Here is an 18,754-nt window from a genome sequence, read left to right on the forward strand (position 1 = left end):
CACTCAGGGTCCTCCTACTCTGCCAACTTTCCAAGCCTCTTTTTTGATCATAGCTGATTTCTTTATATTTCCCTTTCCTACCTCAAGGCTAAATAAACTTTAAGGTAAAGTCCATAAAATTCAGAACATTTGGGAAGAAGAGTTTGCTAGTGTACTCTCTGAAATGACTAATGATGGTCTGTTTTCTCCTATTTGTGAGAATCTTTTTTTTTTTTTTTTTTTTTGGAGCTTGTCCTTTTGTATTTATGTTTTCAGTACTTCAGCAAGATATTTTAAGCTGGAGCTGGGGTAGAATAATTCTCAAGACTTAGGGAAAGTTTAATTTCATAGCCTATGCAACAGCAATGAACATTCCAACCCTTGCCCTTGCTTTAACAGAGAATCAGAGGGTTATTTTTTTTTTTTTAAAGATTTTATTTATTCATTTGATAGAGATCACAAGTAGGCAGAGAGGCAGGCAGAGAGAGAGAGAGAGAGAGAGAGAGAGCGGAGGAAGCAGGCTCCCTGTGGAGCAGAGAGCCCAATGCGGGGCTCGATCCCAGGACCCTGAGATCATGACCTGAGCTGAAGGCAGAGGCTTTAACCCACTGAGCCACCCAGGTGCCCCTCAGAGGGTTATCTTATGGTTTGTTAGGAATCATCCTCCATGCCCTGTGAGTGGAGGGGATGCCACGATCATTTACGGAGCTGCTTTTCTTTGGGGAGATTTTGTTCTAGTTTACCTTAGCTCATTACTGATTCATGAGTTGCTATTTTGGCTAAAGAATGATGGAGGAGCAGTATTAGCTGAGAGGCTAACAAAATTCGCTGCAGACTCTTCCACCATCTCTATCCTTATGGGACTTGCTATAAAGATCCCTACTCAAAACTTTCTTCTCCTCCATCCATCCCCATGAGTGCTTTTTTCCTATTAAGGTCTTCTGGTAAAAAGGACTGCATTCACGGTTCATGTCTCTGTCATTTGCTCTTTACAAGGTGCTCTGCTGTTATCAAGCACCAGTCCATAAAATGTTTTAGGTTTTTCTACTCCTCACTGGCAGTTGGTTTTGACTCAGTGGGGAGCAAGGACCCCCTTCAACATTTCTAGCTCAAGTGGAGTCTTTGACTCAACTGCAGAGCAGTTTAGCTTTGAAGGCTCTTTGGCTGTATCATTAGACCAGTTTGTAATGATTTTATGGCTCGCCCAAGATATGCTGAAACCATTATTTCTGAAAGTGGACTTGGAGTTCTCTTGGTAGATAGGTGTTTTGTTTATTGAGTCTTACCACTTTAAAATTAGCAGTGGCTTTTTCAAGCGTAATACTAGCTAATCTCAGCCGATTTCTGAGGTGTTATTTCTCTAATGGAAGCATTGACTTGTTTATTTAGAGACTGTACTTGGAACCCAGCAGATAAGGGAGTTGTACAGTCCTCGGTAGATATCTTGGTACATGTGATAGATAATAGAGTCGGAATTGTTAGCCTACAGAAGCCAAGTACAAACTACTATTTTGCATGTGTTACTCTGTTCTTATATTGGATAAATCTGAGCTTGCATAATCCAAATCAGGAAGAGTGTTTTCCTGGTCCATTAAACTCTGGGTTATTTTGGGACTTTTGTTCGATTCTATAACACTAAATATTTATAGTTAAAAATACAGAGATGTGGGGCACCTGGGTGGCTCAGTGGGTTAAAGCCTCTGCCTTCGGCTCAGGTCATGGTCCCAGTGTCCTGGGATCGAGCTCCACATCGGGCTCTCTGCTCTGCAGGGAGCCTGCTTCCACCTCTCTATCTGTCTGCCTCTCTGCCTACTTGTGATCTCTGTCAAATAAATAAAATCTTTGAAAAAAAAAAAAGAGATGTATGGGGCACCTGGGTGGCTCAGTGGGCTAAGCCTCTGCCTCCGGCTCAGGTCATGATCTCAGGGTCCTGGGATCGAGCCCCGCATTGGGCTCTCTGCTCCACAGGGAGCCTGCCTCTCTGCCTAGTTGTGATTTCTGTCAAATAAATAAAATATTAAAAAAAATATATATAGGGGCGCCTGGGTGGCTCAGTGGGTTAAGCCTCTGCCTTCAGCTCAGGTCATGATCTCAGGGTCCTGGGATCAAGCCCCACATCGGGCTCTCTGCTCAGCAGGGAGCCTGCTTCCCCCTCTCTGCCTGCCTCTCTGCTTACTTGTGATCTCTCTCTGTCAAATAAATAAAATCTTTGAAAAAAAAATTAAAAAAAAATAGAGATGCACATTTACATCTATGCTGTGTATACCTAAACCTTCTATAACATTTGTGCCCAAGAGTTAGTTTGTCTGATAGCAGGTTAAGGGGGGAGTGTAGGAGACCATGGAAGAGGGTTGCAATAGCAAATCACTGCACACAAAAGCACCTTTTTTCAGCATCACCTTGATTTATTTTCCTAGTCTTTTTTTTCCTCAGAAGGAAAAATAATTTCATCAAGAAAACAAATGTTCCTGCCAAAGTGAATTTCTTTTAATGCTTTTCTTAAAAAAAAAAAAAAAAAAGAAAAAAAGCAACATTGAATTAGGGCTTCCTGTGCCCCCTCCCCGCATTTTGCTAACCAAAGTTTTTTTTTTTTTTAATCCGTTGGCAGAAAACAAGATATTTTCCTCAGATAGGATGATTATAGTTTATTGCTGTTTTGTTTAGTATGTATGTTTTTCTCAATTGGGAAAAAAAAGTCTAGGTGAAAAAATTAACAAGAAAAGTAGTTTACATGGTCATAACACTTAATTGCTGGCAAAAGAAAAAAAGTAAAAAAAAAAATTTAAATGTAAAATACCACATAACTCCAAAAAAACTTACCTCAGTTTTCTACCATGTATCATGTACTATAAGTCAACTTTCTAAATAGGATTATAGTCCTTTATTATAAGCCCCTAGTGGTCCTATGGTATACATTTAAAAAAAAAAACACTACTACAAAATTTTTCTGTTTTTTGTTTTTGCCTATCGTGTACTTAAGCTATAGATAACTGTTGAATAAAAAGCCTACATAGGTATAAATGCAATAGTTAACTGATCCTGTTTGCTGACGTCCTTTTCGTATTCCACAGAAGGCAGCACCCATTAGTCCAGCATCTTCTCCTGTTTCTTGCCTTCCTTTTTCTTCTTCTTAGATTCTGCTGTGATGAAAAAGAGGAAAAAAAATCATCACGTTAGTAAACAATGGGGGTACTTTTCTTTGACAGTCAACCCTAGAACAATGCTTGGGATTTTCAATGCTCCATGCGGTTGAAAATCTGCATGTAACTTCTTATCCCCTCAAACTTAACTATTAATAGCTTACTATTGCTTGGAACCCTTACTAATAACATACATAGTTCATTAATACATTTTGTGTATACATTATATACCGTATTCTTACAATAAAGGGAGCTAGAGAAAAAAATGCTATTGATATAATACTGTATTTATTAAAAAAAAAAAATTCACATCTAAGTGGACCCAAGCAGTTCCACCCCTCATTTTTCATGGGCCAACTGTCATCATCCGGGAATGAAATGATTAGATGGAGGGACAAGGCGCATGTGTGTGTGAACTTGCTTTTGCCAGGAGAGTGCACCAGGAGTGCCTAGTGCAGGCAGGAGGGATACAGCCTTCCTTCATGCGGACACCTGTAGATGCCTGTCATCTTATTGGTTGCTCCCATTTGGTATTTAAAATACTGTCTGAGGGTCCTACTTAGAAAAGAAAAACAGGGCAGACCTCTGAGAGAACACACCAGGACACTCACTGCTCAGTGGAGAGGTATAAAAGCTCTGCTTAGCCCCCTCACTCCCCATATGCCCTTCCCATGGGGCTGTTAATAAGCACTTTTCCTGCCAATTTCAAAGTGCCTTTTCTCCTGGTTTGCTCTTTGCTTATATATTCGCCAGCAATCCGTATCTGAAGGACCAGCTCTGAACCACATGGAGCTTTGACTCTATAGTTTTCTCGCCTTGGATGAAGCAAATGGAATGTCCCAACTTGAGCTAAACTGGGTAAGTAGAACCATGAGCATTTTTTTTTTTAAGATTTTATTTATTTGACACACAGAGAGATCTCAAGTAGGCAGAGAAGCAGACAGAGAGAGAGGGCAAAGCAGGCTCCCCGCTGAGCAGAGAGCCCGATGCGGGGCTCGATCCCAGGACCCTGAGATCATGACCTGAGCTGAAGGCAGAGGCTTTAACCCACTGAGCCACCCATGTACCCCAACCATGAGGATTTAAATGAAAACATCCTGTCCTTTTCCATTCAATCATCATGCTGTCTCCCTTTTCCTAGGCCAAAGAGAATGCAGTGTGAACAAGGCTTGTCAGCGTGGGCTCCAAAGATGAGAACAGTCAGAATCGCTAGGCTAGCAAGTGAAAGGCTATTGCTAAATGTTTTTAAGATCCTTCCCCCTGTCTGTTTTTAAGATCCTTCCCCTGTCTGGCCCACAGTAGTGGTAGAAACAGAGGGGTCAGGTACAGGCTCTGGAGTTGGACTGCTGGCATGTGATTCCTGGCTCCACCACTAAGCCAAGCTGAGGCTTCCCGAAAGCCAGTCGTGTTATTTGTCTCAGATCTCTCACCTGTGAATGGGCATACGAATCGTACCACTTTATAGGGTCAATATCCTCATTAAATGAGTTGTAGAAAATTCCCTGAGAACAGAACATGGTTTAACAGCCTGTTCTCAATAAAGGTTAGTCTATTATCACCCTAATGAAACCTGCTAAGAACAAGAGGCCATTTCTTACTAATTTTTCTTACTAAGAGGCCACATTATTACTATTCTTCATCATCCCCAAGACACACTGACTGAGCAGGTACCTGAATGTGCTGAGTGATAGAAGAGTACTGGGACAATAATCATGGCAAGCAGGCCCTGTTCACCGGATCACAGGGCCTGTGTCCAAGAGGGACCTAGGGAACGTAATGCCAAACACATACATTGTAAAACCCAAACTTATACCTAGGCACAGCCTGAACCCTTTTTTCCCCCTAATCCTCCTCATTTCTTCTGATAAGATTGAAAGCCCATTATTTACTAGGTGAAGTAATATTTCCATACAAAGTAATTGTCCTACGCTCCTTACTCAAGCTTCAAGAGGGCATCACACACAATTACTCCAGGAGTTGCTAACGTCCTGCTAAATTGCTGTTCGCAAGCTTTCATTTTGTTCATGCCCGTCCTTCCCGTTCCACCTAAACTGAAGAGACTTAAACTTTCACTCTGTTTTTGCTTGTCTTTATAAACGTCCCCTCCTTTGGACCCATGAAAGGCAAGATGACCAGAACTTCCAAGTTCAAAGATACCTATAAAGTCAAATTCTGTTTTCCGTTTTATTTTTGAATAGTCAGTGTCTTAACATTTAATAATTCCCAGTCTTTGGTTGACATTTTAAACCACAGCTGTTTATTAGAAAGGTATCCTCAGAGAATAATCTGGGATGTCAGCTGGAGTATAATTCTAGTCTCTCTGATCTCAAATTCTCCAGATCCCCTACTGGGGAATGCCCATAGTTTAAATTCACTAATTAACAACTTGCTAAATACCAAGAAATCAACCAATTGCCCATTTAATCTGTACAATGCCAATCAGAAAGTTTTCCTTTTGACACTGCTGGCCAGTCATCTGGGCATTCCTTTGACACACTGGAGACCTTAAGACCACTCTGGGTTCAAGTCTAAGTAGAAAGTAGTGGGAAGGATTAAATTCTATTTGCATGAGGTCAGTTTGGTTTCTCACATAAAAAAGTATTCAAATTCTGAGAGTAAGGAAGAAACTTAGGTTGGTAATATTGCTTCCAAACAAAAGCATTTTTTTTTTTTTTTTTGGTGACTTACGTACATTTTACAGGCAGACTATACGAATGTTGTCACTACTTGTCTCCGTGGCCTCAAAAACTCAGGAACAGCCTCTCAGGCTTTACCCACTCTACATGAGGGTGTTTTTTTAATATTTTATTTACGTATTTATTTGAGAGAGGGAGAGAGCACAAGCAGGGGAGAAGCAGAGGTAGAGGGAGAAGCAGGCTCCTGGCTGAGCAGGGAGCCCAATGCGGGACTCAGTCCCAGGACCCTGGGATCACGACCTGAGCTGAAGGCAGAGGCTTAATGACTGAGGCACCCAGGTGCCCCTCTACATGAGGGTTTTTAAATAGTATCATCAAATCTACAATCTGCAAAGAACCTAGTCCATCTGCCCTATTAGGTGCTGAAGAAATGGAGTCCAAAAGAGTGTTAGTCATTCTTCAAGGTCCACCTCGATCTGGCTGTAGAATCAAATGAGCAGCCATTCTCTGACCTCCTCCCATAGCTTCTGTTGCTCATCCATCTCTAGTAAATGCAGTTGGTCTTGTTCTGCACTCGTCTCTTAGCCGTCACTCAGATCCCCTCCCTTGGCTTGAGTCTCTACCCTTCTGCCTATTTCAGTTCCTGGAGCACATCATTCTTTTTCTCCCCTAGTCTTTGGCCTTCAAAGCTCCTTTTCATTCCGTCAGGTCTGCACTCCCCCCAGTCCCCCCACCACCTCCGTCTGGTTAATGCCCATCCCATCCCAATCTCCCATCCTTGAGGTACCAGTGTTGACACCAACTTCTAGTTGGTTCTCTGCTTGGTCTGCGTTAGAAGCCTTCTCTCTGTATCTCTTCTCTCAGAGCACTGACTGTTCATACTGTAGTTGCCCCTAAGCGTAAGCTATGTGAGGGCAGAATCCCGCCCCACTGTTCCTTCCCGAGCCGCCAGCACAGGGCCTAGTGCGTGACAGCTGACTGGCAGCTCCTCGATGAGGTACATAAATCTCTCCCATGACAAGAACTCCTGCCTCACTGGCTCACCATGGCTTCCTCTTCCTGACGGTGCTTCCTTGAGGTTTCTTTGCTTATTTTCACCTCAGCCAAATGACTGAATTGTGTCAAAAATTGTCTCAGGGTGTCAAAGGAATGCCCAGATAAAGAATGCCCATAAAGAATGCCCATTATGCACGGCATTCTCTTCTCCCGCTCTTCCTCCTACCCCCTCAGCCTCGCTTAGCCAACATCGGCTCATCCTTGAGACCTTCGTTTCGACTTCAGTTCCTTAAGGAAACCTGCCCAGAACCCCCAAACTAAGCAGGTTCCACCCACAGTCAGACACTTCCATGTGCCTCTTACTGCTCTTAGAAAATTCATTGTTCAATTCTAATTTCATACCTAATTAATCTACGTTTCCCTCTTCCTGTGAGGGCAGAAGACCGTATCTATCATTTACATCGGTGTCTTAGTGCCTGGCACATGATAGGTGCTCATGAAGTATTTGTTGCCTAAAAGTGAAGAAATGAACACTGCAAGATTTTGACTGCACTCCTTACTTTCCTCGAGAAATACGAATGACAGTCAATTCATTCGTATTTCTCGAGGAAAGTAAGGAGTGCAGTCAAAATCTTGCAGTATTTCAGTATCTCCTTAAAGCTATTTGATGATGAAGAAGAACATTACAAACGTACATCCATGAACGCTATCCAGGTTTCTCAACCCTTTAAAGCTCTTGTCTTTAAAACAGAAGACTGAATTAACTCTGTGAGAGAGTTCTGTCCCATCTTAGCAGCCCATCAAGGTTACAGGGAGAGAAATCTGCTGTGAGCATGAGGGTCACGAATAGGCTTGGAGCAGGGCTATACCAGTGTAAGCAAGTGTTTTGTGACAGAGTCACACAGCGGCTACTCTGAAAGGTTTTAAGAGCCGCTGTGATCGGTATCCTGATGTCAAACAGCCGGACACCGTAGTTCCCAGTGAAAAGAGCCAAGACAACGGAAGGAAGGACACACATGCCGCACATGAAATAACACCCCAGGATCCATGTCACTCTTCCCCACAGGGGCTGAGGCTGTGAAACTCAAAGGGATGCCAATAGGAAGTGAGCCACTGTGGACATGTGCGCTCAAAGGGCACCTGCCTGAAAAGTGGCTTGTTCTGTTCCCTTGGATGATCCCTCCTGGGACCTCACTGCATGAACACTCACAGGGGTGCCCTTGGTGTGTTTTCCTTTCCTAGGTTTATAAAGACTTTCATTCTTTTTTGGCCACTTTTTTGAGGTGATGGAGGATAGCAGTCCTTCTTTTCTCCTGATATGTGTGTATTTCATGTTGCTCAGAAAGAAACAGGTTGCTTTGTTCAAGATATATTTGAAAGTGTTCAGAAAGTCCTAAGACTTTCCTTAAGGAGGAACACTCCAGAAAGGATTCGGGTTGCTCACATGGCTATGAGTCACCTGGAGCGCCACCCTGAAAGTATTCTATTTAGAAAAATCAAAATTTGGCCAAGGAAAATTCTCATGATGCATAGCTCTTGCTATGCATCATGAGAATTTTTAATTTAAAATTTAACATAGTAATTTAATATAGGGATTAATGAGAGTCATGCTACAGTAAATTCGGAACCTATACATTTAAAAAATTCTGATTAGAAAACAAAATCTTTAAGAAGTAAGTGGCACCAGGGCCTTTGTTTAGTAGGGCAATGAGGAAACCATGAAATTCTGCTCGAATCATACTAAGAACCAAATCCTCAAAGAATTATTCTAATCCGGATCCTTCCTTTTACCAGCTCTGTGATGTTGGGCAAATTGATTATTTTACATCTGTTTCCTATAAACTGAGAATAAGAACACCTAGTCTGTCCTCTGGAGAGGGACATCATGAATGAGGGACATCATGAGCTTACAACCTCTAATATCCTATTTGACCACCACTGTTCAAGAAACATTCATTTCTTCATTTAGCAAATATTACCCTATATCCACTGTGTACCCGGCACCGTTCTAGATGCTGGGAGATGATGGCAAACAAGACAAAATTCTGCTTTTGTAGAGTTTATAAGATTTCAAGAGTGCTTGCTGTGAGAGTCTTCAAAAATCGTAAAGTACTCTAAAAGTATGTGTTTTTAATTGGAATCATGGGTATGCAGCAGCTGTTTTGATGACCTCAATGTCTATTTCTCTTCTTCCTAGTTTCTCATGGCATCATTGATGCCTATGCTGTAAAAGATACAGTATCCTCGGGAAGAATTAGTTACTAGGGAGAAAAAGAATGTCTACAGGAAATTCAGCCTCAAGGTAAGAAGGAGTTTCTCCTCGCTCTGTTATTTTATTCTTCTTAAAAATATTACTTTGCTGGTTTTAAAAGTAATACGAGCTTAGAAATAGAAAGTAAAGAAACAGATATATGTTAACAGAAATCACCCATATTTTCAAAATACAGACAGAACACTTTCCACCGTGGGTTCTGTTTGTATTTTTTTTTTTTAAGATTTTTATTTATTTATTTGACAGACAGAGATCACAAGTAGGCAGAGAGGCAAGAAGAGAGAGATAGGAGGAAGCAGACTCCCCGCTGAGCAGAGAGCCCGACGCGGGGCTTGATCCCAGGACCCTGAGATCATGACCTGAGCTGAAGGCAGAGGCTTAACCCACTGAGCCACCCAGGCGCCCCTCTATTTGTATTCTTTCAATGACTATATGTAACATATACTTTTAGTAGGAATATATTGACAGTTGATAAAGTATTTTATACTAAAACTTATTTCCATATCACTGCATCTACTTTGAGGCATGCCCACAGAGGATTCCTTTATGGCATCCCATTCCATATGTTTTGTAACCTTCCCTCTTTTGTTGGTCAGTTAGCTTGTTCTCACTTTTTATTACCACAAATAGGGATGCAATGCACATTCTGTACAAATCACAATATTGTAAAGTGTTGTAGATTACTGGAAGAGGATCTGCTGGACCAAAGGGTAGGGCCTTAGGAAAGCTCTAGATATGCACTGACAAATTTCTTTCTGGAAAGTCAGTAATCATTGACATTCCAGGCAGTGACTTCTGTCGGACCCCATCACAGCAAACTTGTTCTCAAAAGGCCAGTAATCAATAGCGTGCATCATCTCTTTTTCATCCATCACAGGTCCTTTTAGGAACAGGACTGCCATGCAGTTGGTACAAGTAAACACCCGTTCCCATTTTCAGAATTCAGGAAATTGGAGAGAAAGTTGGGGGAGTGGATCTTGGAAGAAAGATAACAATGTAAAGGTTTTCAGAGAACTCCAGGGAGATATTATGTCAAGAGTAGAAGAATTGAGAATTCTGGAATAAGCTTATCTCATTTTCTTAGCAAAACGTCTTGGTTTCATTTGCTTTTTTTCAGAGGGCCTGCCTGTGCCCCCAGAAAGCATGAAAAGGAACTGAGGGATGAAATGGTTGAGTGGAGCCTGGATTTTAACTACCATGAGTTCAACTCTGTTTGCTATTGACTTCAATGAAGTAGCTTTGGGTCACTAAACCAGTGGCAGGAACTACTTATTGGAATAGAAAAAAGAGATTTGCACCTTCTTACAGGTAGAATTCATATAGGAGGAGGCTATGGACAGTCAGAAATGGACATGCTAGATTCAGAGAGCAGGAAGGCAAGGCCAGCGGGAGCCATGCCAGAGCCATGGGAACTAGCCTTTGGAGACTCATTCAATAAATCATGAGAACGGGGCACCTGGGCAGCTCAGTCAGTTAAGCGTCTGCCTTTGGCCCAGGGTCCTGGGATCAAGCCCTGCATCAGAGCCTACTTCTCCCTCTCCTGCCCATTCCTGCTCTCTGTCTCTCTCAAATAAATAAAACCTTTATTTATTATTATTTTTTAAAAAATTTTATTTATTTGACAGAGAGAGAAAGATCACAAGTAGGCAGAGAGGCAGGCAGAGAGAGAGGGAAGCAGGCTCCCTGCTGAGCAGATAGCCCGATGCGGGGCTCGATCCCAGGACCCTGAGATCATGACCTGAGCTGAAGGCAGAGGCTTTAACCCACTGAGCCACCCAGGCACCCCAATAAAAAAACATTAGAACTGAGTGAAGGGAAAGGATCATATCACTGTCAGCATATAGTTACAATGTAGATATGTCCAAAAGGCTGGAAACCACCACCATTCTTTTACTGTTTCATGGACCTATTTAAAGGAACTTGCTTGTGCTTCAGAATTAGCCACCTGCTTACCTGAAAATACCTAATCCCTCATGTCACCTAGCTCTTCCTTAGAACTGGTAATAAGGCTTTTAAATCCCGAGTTACGCAACTCAGTGATCTGCCTAGAATCCGACCAGGTACTAGACAGCTCAGCCTCCTTCATTAAATTTCCCAACATTTCAGTTTAAAGTGGGGTAGCATATATTAAGTTGCACAGCACAGAAAGAATTTCCTATTTAAAAATCCAACATATAATCTTTACATTTTTTTTTTCTTAAATCATTCTCTGATCTGATTAGTCCACTATCTGTGCAATTATTCTGTTATTTCTTCTTCGATTTCTTATTTTGGAATACCACTTGCTTTGTTTCCTCTTGCTGACTCCATGCATTTACTTCCAGGATTACGTATGGACTGCATACATCCAAACCGCTCCTCGGTGCTGCCCACACGCAGATATGTGTTCTCTCCCTCACCATCCACCTTCCTTTGCACTCATCAGTTGTGTTGCACAATACCTACCTCTCCCTCTCAACCATCCGTCCTCCTGACCTGTCCTTTCTGTTATTAAGTAGACAGGACGGTGAGTGCTAGATAAAACATAGTACACGTCTGTCTAGACCCAAGCCAACCATGTCTGGGCTCTATGGCGAACCTCTGTCTTGCCCCCACTACTCTGAGAGGTGACTCAGCGTTTAACTGCATCTCCTCAAAACAGAAAGTTCAACTGTGAAAATGCTGGTGAGTAATACAGATTTAACTGTACTTATTGTGGATTATTTCATTGATCACACAGAGGAAGCTTAATAAGACACTAAACATGTCAATTCCGTGCCAAAGCAAGTCACCCAGCAGTGGTAAAGTAACCCCCCTCCCTTCACCCAAGACCCGGCTCTCTAGCCTTTCAGCCACTTTTCCCTCCCATCTCTCCATTCTCCTTTCTTCAAAGGAAGTAGAGACACCTTTTGGCTTCCCCAGCCAATCGTGAAAGGGATTGTTAGGACGCACTTTCTTTATTCAGCAGTCATGAGTGCGTTGGGGTGATGCCCTGATCTGACCTATGTGTATGGGAGACCGGGAAGACGATCAGCAGCAGGCCTACGGGAACCTCCTGTATTAGCGCCACCGATTCATTGGTGTGGAACAGCTGAACATTTGTGTGGCTTTTCCCTCTGAGTCACAGGAGAAGAGCAGAGTGGAAGGGGATCAGAAGGGCATCATCTCTAAGGCCTTTAATCCCTGGTGTTCTCACTTGTATACAAGTTACAGAAGGAAAACAACAGCTGTGTGTTGCAGGGGGTGAATTTGATGTTCACGTGCTGAATTTTGTTTTTAAATACTAGCTAAACTGAAGAGAGGCAAACATAACTAATGCAAGGGAAACTGCCTGTGGAAGGCATGCACTTCTGATGCTTATGCTAGGGTGTGTGCGTGCACGTGCGGTGGGTGTCCCAGTCACTACACGTTGTCACAGCTGCTGGTAGTGACGGCTAGTAGTAGTAGGTAGAATGAAGCTCTGACTTCATTCTCGTGTCTTCCAAAGTTAGTGTAAAGAACTCGAGTTAGGCACAGTGGTCTACGTGCGCATGTGCTCACACAGACATAGAAAAACATGGGGCAGGGAACTAACAAGGGGTTTCCTATGTTCAGCAAAAGCATCTGCCCCTCCCTCACTCTGTGCACCACTCTGAAGACCTCACCCTTCTTCACTTCCACCCCCACACAGGAAAGAGATGGTATTTCTGACATGACATGTAAATGTTCAAAAGCTGGTTTCTGCAAGAAGGAAGGCCCAGGGAGAAAAGCTGTCATACAATCAGATCTTATATGTCGGTAGCCTAAACCAGAAATGCAGAGTATTATTAGAATCAATAATAGTAGTTCCCACTTAGCATATCATCACTTTCTCTTATTGTACGTGATGTTGAACATTACATGACTGGTGCTACTAGAAAGTCAAATTTTGATTTATGTCAAGGGGAAAAGTTTGAAGTCTAGAATATTTAAAGTTCAGTAGGTACAGCTCCATAAATCATTTCTTATTTCCTTCCCCAATGGGTTTTTGTTGTTGTGGTGGTCCCAACTGATTCTATGCATCTTGCTACAGGCTGAATTAGGTTTTCCTCAAAAATTCATATCGAGTTCCTGAACCTCATACCTCAGAATCTGAATTTCCTGGAGAGGGTCTTTTTAGAGGTAAGTAAGTTAAAATGAGGTCATCAGGGTGGGCCCTCACCCAAAGACTGGTGTCCTTAGAAGAGGGAATTTGAACATAGACATGCACAGAGTGAAAACTATGTGAAGACACAGGGACGAGGCGGCTATCTATGAGCCCCCAAAAAAAGAGGTCTGAACAGATCCTTCCCTCACAGCCTTCAGACTCAGCCCTGCAGAAACCCTGATCTTGGCCTTCCAGCCCGCACGCCTGTGAGAAGATGGATTTCTGCTGTTGAAGCCACCCAGGCTGAGGTACTGTGTCACCCAAGAGCTAGTGAACCCGTACCCCAGTGAATTACATTTCACACTTTCTTCTTGGTACAAAAATTAATTACAGAAGTGCAAAATATGTCAGCTGTGACTTACATGTGTCCCCCAGATTTTAAAATATATATCATTTGGGTATGTGACTTTGGCACACAATATAGGATTTGATGTCCCTTAATAGTTTCATGGGTGCCCCCCTCAGTCACCCGTTCACACACCTGCACGCATGTCCTCCGGATTTCCCCACCACCCCGTTCCTCCCGCTCCCCCACCCCACCAGTGCTCTGTCTCCAGCAGAAGCCCAGGTTAGACCTGAAGAGGTGCCCCCAGACTTCTCTCTCTTCAGAGAGAAGCCCTCACAGCGGCTTAATATAGTGCTTTTCTGCATCTGGGTAAAGATCTGAAAATACACTTTTCTGTGAATGAAAATAAGATTCGAAAACCTCTCAAAAGCAAATGAATAGGTGTACCCACTGGAAACAGTGCCAGGTCTCGTCCCCTGCATGCCTGAGCAGCAGGACACCATGAACATTTTACCTGCTTTCCGCTCTTTGCATCTCCGATGACCTCTTCTACAAATACTGTTTACCCCTCTAGAAAAAGTCTTTCAGCTCCCCCCCGCCGCCTTTTGTGCTTTGATTTCCCTGAGGGTTCCCAGAGGCTTTGCATCAGGGCAAAGCTGGCTGGAGTCATGGAGAGCGAGCGAAGCGTCACCCCTGGTTACCAGGACAGCAGAGCCTCAGGTCTTCGTGAAGCCTCACAGCACCAAGGTGGCAATCTGAGTCCAGCTCAGCATCCGGCCTGGGAGGCCAATGGTAGTAGGCTACGTTGCACCGTGCTGTCATATTCTACAGGAGTGTCCCCCTCTTTAAAAGACCCCAGCCTGAGAAATGCAGCACTAAAGGTTATTATTTGCTTTAGAGCACTTAGCACACACAGGCTTGAGCCAAAAATGATCTCCCACAGCTCAATGACCCCAAACACGCATCTGGTAATGATTTAGGATTATCGTAGAAATATAATCCAAAATTCCTAATTTCTTTCAGAATATCCCAAAAGACACCATATGGAGCACTCGGTTTGGGAAGCATGGATATGATGAAAAGAACTCTGGAAAAAGGACTATTCTGAGTTCAGGTTCAAACCTGACCCTCTCTTGAGCTGGGTAACCTGCAAACTGCAACCTTCATGTCCTATTTGTAAAATGGGCACAAAACTCCTTGGGGCTCCTGGGAGGAGTAAGCGGGACGATGCACATTCACAATGTAGTGAGAGTGAGTGGCTTCAAAAATACTCAACAGGAACCACCTGTATGTGGCTCAGAAATGACGACGCTGCCCCAGCAGGGATTCTCCGTCCGTCTGGAGCCGACGTGATGTGCCCTAGTGCCCTAGTGAGCCAGACAGGACGACGGGGAAAGGTCTTCCCGGATTCACCGATGGACGGCTGGGTTCATTCATTCCAGTCGGTGCTGTTCATTGAAATCCTCTCGTGGACTAGGGACTACAAAGGGGAACGAGGTTCAGGCTTGCGAGAGGCAAAGACACACTCACTACGGAGGAGGAACGAATGAACGTCTTAATCAGAGCAGCCGTCCTGCAGAAAGGCAGGACCTACCGCCTGGGAAGGGAAGCCAAGCGAGTTGTAACACTGATCTCTTCTCTAGTCTCGGAACAAAACAAAGCCTGTTGGGCCTCAGGGACTTTGAACTGGGCCTTGTTTGACTGAGCAACCAGCAGGGCTAGCTCCTGCTCTGTGTTCAAGACCAAGTTCCGGACTTACTCTCAGAAAAGCTTGCCCTGGTTTCTCTCTCTCCCCTCGCCGCCCTCCTCTCCCCCAACCGCCGTTTCCAAGAGCGCTTCTTCCAATATGTGGTTGTCCTTTTAGTTCTTGTTTTTGTCACTGTTATCTACCCCACACCCCCCCAACAATGCCCCCGACTAGAACAGAGCAGTAAGAGGGAAGGAAACTTGCTTCGTATCCCCAGCACCTGCCAAACTGCCCGTTCCACTGCAGGCTCTTCACAGATTTTCTAAATAAATGAATAAATCGGAGACCGTGCCAGAGGACCGCATGGCTCTCTAACAGCATCTGCCCTTCCGCTGTACAGGGGAGTGCCCTCTGCGGCTCCCTCCGCTCTGTGGGTCCACGCAGGGTGGTAGCTGATCTGGTGCCAACTCTAGCACAAGGCCCACGAGGCCCACGTGGTTTCGCTTGCCAAACGAACAAACTGGATTTCACAGAACAAAATGTATGATGTCTAGAAGGAGAACAGGCGCCAGGATTCTAGGCCCACGGGTGCAGAGAAGCGGGTGTGTAAGCACGCATGGCCATGCCGCCGGCCCTCCCCGGGCTGTGGCGGGACTGGGGCAGAGCACATGGGCAATGCCGGGAGCAAGGGTCAGGCGAGACGTCAGTCAGGGGACGCCGGAGCCACCTGTCCTGCTGAGGGGTCTGGGACTGACTCCACTGCTGATGGAAAGCCGCAACAGAAGAGGGAGTGTAGGGCTGGGTCTGAAGTTCATTCTTTCTTGGGTAAGAAACTGGGGTACCTGTATTATCAGCTGTACAACCTCACGCTAAGCGTCTGACTTCTCTGACTCAGTGTCCTCGGATGTAAAGTTAGGAATGATGATAGCAACCATTTCACAGCGCTTTTGTGGTTCTTCAAGGACACAGTGTAGACTCAGTATGCTAAAATGTCCTCCAAACACACAAGTCTCTCAATAAATATTAATTGTGATGACTCCTGTTGTAATCGCCATAGTTCTTTAGCCCAAAAAGGTGCTGAGGGAAACATCCACCTCAAGATTTTCATTTGGAAGGAAGGAAATAGTTTTAAGAATACTGCATGTTTACCAAGCATTTTTACAGTCACTCCATCCTGACAACGATGAGGTAGTCACTGTAGACTTTAGCTTACAGAAGACAAAACTGTTATGCTAATAAGAGATCTTGCTAATATGCTAATAAGAACTAGATCTCCTCACTTCACTACAGTGTCATGAATGGGAACTAAAATACAGATGTTGAAAGACAATTTCCACAGCAGAATAAAAACCAAATCAGACCTTAAGACCAAACAGAGCAAGGGCTTCCCTGTGATCAAGAAGGACAAAATTCCTGCCTGATTCCTCAGGCTTCTCTTTCTGGTCAGATACAAGGACAGCAACCACCAACCTGTCGGGGTCTCGGGGAGAAGGGGAGCCCGTCCCAGGTTGCCCGCCGCCCCTCTCCACACAGCGGAGAGTCTCTCAGCCTAGAAAAACACATCTGCACGCTCACTGCTAAGGGATGGCAGAGCCCAGAGTCTAGCAAGAAATGTTGGCAACTTCTTTTATCTTTAAAAGAAGCAACAAAAAAATATCTGTTGAGCAGGACAGAACTGAGAATGCTGGGGACATCACTTTACCGACCCCCTTTCTCATTTATAATCACCTGCCCAGTGCCATGTCCTGCACACAAGCTGAGTCTTGCACTGAAACAGTGGCCGTCCTTTTGATCTTTAAGGATGGATTGTCAAACCTAAGAGAGGGCTAGGCAACTGCCCACAAAAAGGGCAGCAAGACGGTAAAACATTGAGAAATAGCTGGGAAGAAGTAAAAGGAATTGGGGTTTTCGGGAGCAGGGGAAAATGTAACAAGGATCTGGTGACAGCAGAGTACGAACGGGTGGACAGGATGGTGCGGGGGGTTGGTGGGGGAGATTAACCTGGTTCCCTGGCCCACCTGTAGCACAGACACGCATTCCTGTGCTCCCTCCTCTTCTTGTCCCAGGCAAATTTGGAGGCTCATACAAATGTTATGTATCTTGTTTAAACAGTAACAACTAATAATTTCCATTTCGACCATAACTTAAGATTCTAGAATGTTCTAAGATGATCATTAGGCCACATCTTCTGTAGTCCCTAGGAAACTCTCAGCTCGTACAAAGGCCTTCTGCGTGAGCCCCAATCCAGCCTCATATCAGACTCTGCACTCCAGTGGTAACCGCCAGAAGCCTGCTTCACTGCGCTGCCCCTGCTCACGCCGTCCAGACTGCCTGCAGGGCCATGGCTCTCCCACAGGGGGGCCATCTTGCCAGCTCCACTTAGCTTGCCTACCTTCTGTTCTGCAGTGAGACCATCCTCCAAGGGGACCACTGAGAGACACTGTGGCTTAGAGACCTGTTCCTCGCCCTCTGAAGGGTTCTGTGCTCTGGTCATTTATGTAGCACTGTTGGCAGAGAGTGGCCCTGGTTTCCACTTTCTTCACTTGTCCACAGCTCAATTATCCTCACTTCTTCTCCCCCTCAAAACTGAAAAGACCGAAATGACTCAACAAAAAAAAAAACTACCGGTGGTTCCAATAATGAGATCCCTAACTCACTCTGCAGTGGGGGAACTGTCTGATAGGACATTACTCTTGGCAACTTCTCTGAGAAATGTCATCAATGCCTCATCTAGGCAAAAGGAGGGAGGGTTAGGTCCGATGAGGACTTCCATACATTCCAGCACTCCCGCACACTCCCCTGCCGGCTGCTCACTAAATACCAATTCAAGACACACTCACCTGACTCCTCGGATTTACAGGGAGAGTTTTGAAAGTTAAAGACACATTTTCCCAGAGTCCCTTGCAGTGGAATTTCATAGGTGACCTCGTTTCCAGCAAGCAGGTACACTTTGAGGTAGAAGTCAGCAACCAGAAAAAAAGGGCCAAATTGGGGGAAATTGGGTATTTTGGCAAGAAGGGAGGCAAAGGTATCTGGTTTCGGGGGGAAAGGTATGGCGTTCAATTCTTAGCATATGTGCTGAACTGTGGGTAATTTTAGCAGCAGGGTTTCTGCATCAGTCACTTTTGGCATGATTAGACATTTCTCTTGGGATCTGTTGCTTTCTGCTACAGTCCTCCCGGATCCAACTCAAGTCCCCTGGCCCTTCTGGAGAGTCTGTGAGCTATCGAATTCCCCCCGAATAGCCCCTTTCTGCTTAACTAGCTAGAGTAGATGTTGCTGCAACTAAAAACCTGGACAGATACAGGATTTTATTTCCTTAATTAATAACTGTAATTAATACTCTCCATCTCTTTCCCTGAGAAATTATAATCTACAGTGTCCAACGCAATTGCTCGCCAGTATATCCCTGGTAGATTTTAGCAGCAACGAAGCAAATTCCAGTTACAATCCTTCAGTCACTGACCTCTCCAGAGCAACCCTGTCCCCATCTCCAGGAAAGCTATATTCTAGTTATGCACCTTTCAGTTCTCATGTCTGCGTTAAGTATATCAATATTTTCTCTTCTTCTGAGTATATAATATGGAAGAAGAGGACAAAAACCTCTTCTCGGG

The 18,754-nt window shown here is 44.3% G+C and overlaps 1 protein-coding gene across 2 annotated transcripts in view; it reads right to left on the reverse strand.

The window, feature by feature from the left end:
• Positions 1-2,478: 2,478 nt before the first annotated feature.
• PTN (pleiotrophin) overlaps positions 2,479-18,754 on the reverse strand; it is a 102,317-nt gene continuing 86,041 nt past the window's right edge. Inside the window, exon 5 of one of the 2 annotated variants that reach the window (XM_047695940.1) lies at positions 2,479-3,116. In XM_047695940.1, coding sequence (XP_047551896.1) covers positions 3,064-3,116 — 53 coding nt within the window. In that variant the 3' untranslated portion in view covers positions 2,479-3,063. Of the gene's footprint in view, positions 3,120-18,754 lie in introns of both variants that reach the window. The other variant, XM_047695939.1, reaches the window with a different exon arrangement.

This window comes from Lutra lutra, chromosome 11, assembly GCF_902655055.1.
Source record: "Lutra lutra chromosome 11, mLutLut1.2, whole genome shotgun sequence".
Lineage (NCBI taxonomy): Eukaryota > Metazoa > Chordata > Mammalia > Carnivora > Mustelidae > Lutra > Lutra lutra.